The sequence below is a fragment of the Capsicum annuum genome, chromosome 7, assembly GCF_002878395.1.
Source record: "Capsicum annuum cultivar UCD-10X-F1 chromosome 7, UCD10Xv1.1, whole genome shotgun sequence".
Taxonomy (NCBI): Eukaryota; Viridiplantae; Streptophyta; class Magnoliopsida; order Solanales; family Solanaceae; genus Capsicum; species Capsicum annuum.
In genome coordinates, this window is record NC_061117.1 from 138,887,653 (window position 1) to 138,894,099 (window position 6,447).

Here is a 6,447-nt window from a genome sequence, read left to right on the forward strand (position 1 = left end):
CACCTTAAATGTATAGGGCAGAGCATTGGTCAGTCAAGAATTCCATATTCACAGGATGTAAATGACACAAATGAGAATATTGAGGTGGATGTATGGGCATATAGGAGTAGTGCACTTAGAAATACCAATATCAATATAAAGTGGGAGTGACCTCTATGGCACACAAGATAAGAGAATGAAAATTTTGAGGCTTGAAATATGAATAGCAAATGTGCAAATGCCCTTAGCGAGGAGATGTAAAGAGATTGGATATAGTGGAAAGAAGGAGGAAAAGCTGAGGTAGACCAAAATAGTATTGGGAGAGGTGGTTAGACAAGATATGACACGTTCAAGGACATGACCTTAGATAGAAGGATAAGGAGGTCTCCAATAAGGGTAGAATGTTGGTAAGTAGTTAAGTGTTGTCTTAATATTAATCTATTCATGTAGTTTTTGGATTGGTAGTAGTCTAGACAATGCGTTTGTCTTAGTATTAGACTATTCTTGTAGTCTTTGAATTTTGGAATATATTATTATATGTTTTTATTCCAGGGGCGAAGCTATAATGTAATATGGTAATACAGGAGAACATATGGCTTTTGTGTAGAACTTATTTATATAGATAAAAGCTACTATTTTTGTTTTTATTAATTATCATATTGGTACTATTAAATTTGTAGGTGAGTCAAGAGCACGCATTGTTATATTGCTTGGAGTTTGATTTGTTAGCGGTTAGAGTAATTATGATTAAGTTAACTTGGAGAAAATAATGAATAAATAAAACAAACAAGTGAGAGTGGGCCGAGGTCATCCACAAATACTATCGAGAGCTAAGATAATTTCACTAGAGAGACATAAGTAAACTAAATAACTAGTGAATGAAGCAAAATGCAAGAAGATAAAAAAAGCTTAGATAAAAAACAACTAGTATTGTATTAAAATAGAGTATGAGGACAAGGGAGAAAATGATGATGCCTCTATAAGTGAGTAAGAATGGCTATTTATAGTGTACAAAGTTAGCTCTTAGACAATCAAATTCTAGCAACAATATTGTACAAAATTTCCGCCTATGTGAGAATGCCACATATTCTGATCTATTAGTGGGTTGGAAAGTATTCTCCTGGATCTGTTCTACAGGAGCTCATCTGTATTTTTGAGGTACTTGACAGTTTTTTCCCATATTTGTTATTGTATGTCATGTTACTAGTGGTGATAGATGAAATCTTCCTTATTCCCTCAAGAGGACTCTCTTGCCATGGCGACTTTAGGTGTGCTCTTTCATAGTCATGGTGTTTATTTTGGTATCACATGCTCAAACTATTTACTAAAAATATGCCACGTGTAGTTACACCAATCTTACCCTTACAGATAGTAGTTTCGTCTTTCAAAGAACTGTGGCATGCAATTCTCAAAAGATGGAAACAGAGACATGAACACCGATTGACCTTTCTTTATTTTTCCTAATTGTACATGAATAGTCACTTTAGTTCATACTTAACTCACGCGCCATGTGTGCACATAAGTTGCATCCCTCTAACCTAGGCAATGTTTTGTGAACTGTTCCCCTGGCTTTTTTTAAATGCTTTTCCACATAATAGTCATCTAAATTATCATTGTTCTAACAACATTGTTCCTAATTTAATTTTTCAAATCTTCATCATCCTTCTTTAGTTTGCATGTTATGTCTTCATTATTGTCGAGCATTTTTTCTTCTATGTAATCCATTGATGGTGGTAAAAGAAAAAGAAAGGAAAAAGATTCCATTCAGTGTTCAGGCAACAAAAGTGTCCTCCCTTTTATTTAACTTTGATGCTGATTACAAAGTCTAAAAAAAATAGATTAGCTCATTACAGAGGGTCGCCTAGGCTTAACAGAGTCCTTAATGGGATTCGAGAGGCTCATGAATGGACCTTTGGATTTTGAGTGGAGGATCCCATATTATTGAATTTACATTCTATAGGATAGACTACACCTTTATCTATACTTATCCCTTCGGCTTGGGCTTTTGTTGTCCTTTCGATGAAGTAATCACCTTATTTTGCAATTCCTGCCGTATTTCCCATGGCTAGCTTAATTTGGGTATGTATAATAGTTGAAGGCCTTTGGGTGATTGTTGCTTGAGCTATCCTCCTTTTTTCCCTTTCACATTTTATAATTCTTTATATCCTCCACTGTGTTTGAAGGGGGATAGTTCAATTGAAACATCATAGAGGGAAAGCTCTGTTATGTAAAATCGATGATGCTAGCAATTGCAAGTGGGTTGAATTTTTCATTGTGTTATCTAGAGATGATCTTCACACTCCCCTACTTTCATCACTTCTGAATACTTGTTATACGTATTTTTTCCCTTATTGCTTGCTTGTCTCTCTTCGGTCAAGCTCTCCCTTTGTGTTTTGGGTTTCCTACTTTTTTTCTCTCATTTTATCATCAGAGACTCTCAATAGTGTTTTAACCATGGGTTATCACTTGATTATTCAAAAATCTATATTAGCATATGGGTCGCTTTTACTACACGTTAGGAGTCTGAGGTATTTCCTGATGTCATCACTAGTATGTTAAAACTCTTCTCTCGTGATATGTATTATTTACTTGAATCAGGGTCTACTCTTTCTTATCTGATCCCATTTATGGCTGTGTATTATGGTTTTGGTTCCGTGTATATTTCATACCCTTTTCTATTTGTACCTCTATGGGTGACTCAGTGGTTGCAGAAGTGTCTATAGGGGTTGTACGGTATCTGTTAGTGGTAGGAAAACTTTGATGGATCTATTTGAATTGGACATGCTAGATTTTTATGTCAATTTGGGGATGGATTGGTTACATTTGTTCTACACCTCCTTAGACTGCCAAACCTGTAAGGTCATTTTCAAATTCCCTAATTAGCCGATTATTGAGTGGGAAGGGAGTTCCTTAGGAAGGTTCATATCATATCTTAGAGCCCAAAAATTAATTTCCAAGGGGTTTCTTTATATCTGGTCCAGGTTAAAGATTCTAACTTGAAGAATCCTTCCTTACAATACTTTCTCATGGTTAGTGAATTTCTCGAGGTCTTCCCTGATGATATTTTGTGTGTCCCTCCCAATAGGGAAATTGAATTTGGGATTGCTCTTCTTTCTGACACTCGTCATATCTTTATCCCTCCTTTTAGAATGGCTCTGGCTTAGTTGAAGGATCTTAAGAAATAGTTGAAAGATCTTTTTAACAAGGATTTTATCCACCCTAGTGGGTCTCTGTGGGGTGCACCAATTTTATTCGTGCGTAAGAAGGATGGTTCTCTTTGGATATGTATTGATTATCGTTGGTTGAATAAGGTTATAGTGAAGAATAAGTACCCTCTTCTTAGGGTTGATCTGTTTGACCAACTTCAGTGTGCTAAGTATTTCTTTATGATTGACTTTTGATCAGGTTATTATCTGTTAAGGATTAGGGAGGAGGATATTCCTAAGATAGCCTTTTATACCCGATATGGACATTTTAAGTTCTTAGTCATATATTTTGGGTTGACCAATGCCCCAATGACATTTATGGATCACATGAATTGGGTATTCCACCAGTTTTTGGACTTGTTCAAGACTATTTTTATAGATGATGTTTTGGTATATTCAAAAAGTTAGGTAGATCATGAAAATCACCTCTGTTGTGTTATAGACCCTAGAAGATCAATAATTGTATGATAAGTTTTTAAAGTGTGAATTTTGGTTGAATGCTGTTACTTTTCTAGCTCATGTTGTTTTTAGTGAAGGGATCATGATGGATCCACAAAAAGTAGCGGTGGCGAAGAAGTGGCCTAGTCCTACGACTCCAACCAATATTGAGAGATTCTTGGGTTTAGCGGGTTATTATTGTAGCTTTGTAGAAATTTTCTCATCCATGATTGCACCTTTGACTAAATTGACTCAGAAGAAAGTGAAGTTTTTATGGTCTGATGCTTGTGAGGGGGGTTTTATGAAACTAAAAGATAAATTAACTTCTGCTCCAGTTTTGACCCTGGTCAAGGGTAGTGATGGCTTCATGGTTTATTGTGATACATCCCGTGTAGGACGATTTTGTTTTAATGAATCATGGAAAACTAGTATCATATACTTCTAGGCAATTGAAAGTTCATGAGAGGAATTATCCAAATCATAATTTAAAGTGGTTGGTTAGTTGTGGTGATCGCATTGAAAATTTGGAGACATTATCTCCTTGGGATCCACATTAGCATTTATTTAGATCATAAGATATTGCAATATGTATTCACCTAGAAGGAGTTGAATATCAGGCAAAGGAGATAGCTAGAGTTGCTTAAAGACTATGACATAATTCTCTACTATCACCCAGGTTAGGTTAATGTGGTTTCTAATGCTCTTTGCAGGTTATCTATGGGGAGTTTGTCCCACGTAGATAAAGAGAAGTGGGACTTGGTGAGAGATATTCACCATTTGGCATATCTTGGAGTCCGTCTCTTAGATTTTGAGAATGGTGGTGTGTTTGTGAAAGAAGTGGTGAAGTCATCTCTTGGTGTTGAGGTAAAAGAGAAGAAGGTGTTGGACCCTATCTTGAGGCAAATCAAGGACGATATAGGTAGAAAGAAGGTAATAACTTTCGATATTGGGGGTTATGGTACCTTATGGTCCCAAGAGAGGTTGTGTGTTCCCGATGTGGATAGGCTACAAGGTAGAATTTTGTCTAAAGCTCATGACTCGCGTTATTCGGTATATCCTGGTTCGACTAAGATGTATCATGTCCTTAAAGAGATCTATTGGTGGATTAAATTGAAGAAGGATATGGCTAATTTTGCGGCTAAGAGCATGGTGTGTCAACAAGTGAATATGGGGCACTTGAGGCCTGGTAGGTTGTCTCAAGAAATTTAGTTGCCTGTGTGGAAATAGGAAGTGATAAATATGGATTTTGTTACCGGTCTTCTGCAGACTCGAAACCAATTTTATTCTAGTTAGGTCATCATGGATAGGATGACTAAGTCTACTCACTTCTTACGGTGAGGACTAATTATTCTACTGAGGACTATTCGAGGTTGTTTATTTAAGAGATCATAAAGTTGTATGGTGTGCCTATTTCTATTATCTCCGATCAAGGTACTCAGTTCTCATCGCAATTATGGCGCTCATTTTATAGAGGTTTTGGGACTAAGGTGAGCCTTAGTACCGCTTTTCACCTATAAAAGGATGGTCAAGTAGAAAGGACCATTAAATCTTTGGAGGATCTGCGAGCTTGTGTTATTGACTTTGGTGGTAGCTGGGCTTACCATTTGCCTCTAGTGGCATTTGCGTACAATAATAACTATCACTCTTGCATTGGTATGGATCCATTTGAGGCATTGTAAGGTAGAAAGAGTAGGTCCCTTATTGGGTGATTTGAAGTTGGTGAGGCAAGGTTGTTCAGTCCTAATTTAGTTCATCAAGCTATGGAGAAGGTGATGGTGATTCCAAATAGGATTAAGACTACCCAAAGTTGCCAAAAGTCCTATGTGGACATGACTTAAAGAGAGTTGAAGTTCAATGTGGGTGATTGGGTGTTCTTGAAGGTGCCTCCCATGAATGGAGTAATGTGATTTGGTAAGAAGGGGAATCTCAGTCCCTGTTATGTTGTCCCTGGCCCCTATTTAATTTTGAAGATATTGGGAAATGTTTCCTATGAGCTAGAATTACCTACAAGCTTGGCTTCTATTCTCCCTTTGTTTTTTGTGTCCATGTTAAAGAAATGCGTGGGTGATCCTTTCTTGGTGGTGCCTATTAAAAATATCACTATCTCGAGTTCCTTGTCATTTGAGCTGATTGGAAATCTAAAAACGCATGAGCTCAAGACGCAACAAGAGCTAGAGAAGAAAGATTTCAAAAGGGAAAAATATCTGGCATTAAAGGCTTCAAAGCATGACTCAAGTGAAGAAGAGAGTGATATTGCCTATTTGGCAAGCAGAATTGTTAAATCAATGAAAAAGAGTGGCCATGTCCAAAGAAGAAGAAGCAACAATAATAAGGGAAGCAATGTCGATGTGTGTCACAAGTGTGAAAGTCCTGAACATTTTATAAATGACTGTCCAATTCACAAGATGGTTCATCAGGATTACCTTAAGGCTGAGAGTGACAAAGGAAATATCAGGGACCAGATTCCTGATAATTCATAAAAGAAGGCAGCAACTGAATATGCTGTAAAGCAATCTCTGGCAGTATAGGGAGACTCTTCTAGTGATTTAGGTAAAGATGAAAATACTAGAGGTGTTTCTATGCTAGTAGTGGTGGATAAGAAAGTGACCTTGGACACCTTGTTTGCTTTTATGGAAAACACTGAGGATGTAGAAGAAAATGAGGTAACACTCTCAGAATTAAAGAAAACCTAGAAAACTCCTCTATAAAAAGGCTTGCCAATATATAGATTGATTCTATGTGTGAAATGGCTTATGAAAAAAATGCTTTGGAAGAAAAGGTAGAGAGTCAAGAGCTTGGGTTAATTACTCTAACTCTTTCAAAT

General features: G+C 36.8%; 1 protein-coding gene across 1 annotated transcript; it reads left to right on the forward strand.

Moving 5' to 3' along the window:
- Positions 1–5,668: 5,668 nt before the first annotated feature.
- Positions 5,669–6,103, forward strand: LOC124885779. Its single transcript, XM_047394028.1, has one exon. It carries the CDS (start codon positions 5,669–5,671, stop codon positions 6,101–6,103), a length of 435 nt encoding a protein of 144 aa, XP_047249984.1.
- The last annotated feature ends 344 nt before the right edge of the window (positions 6,104–6,447 follow it).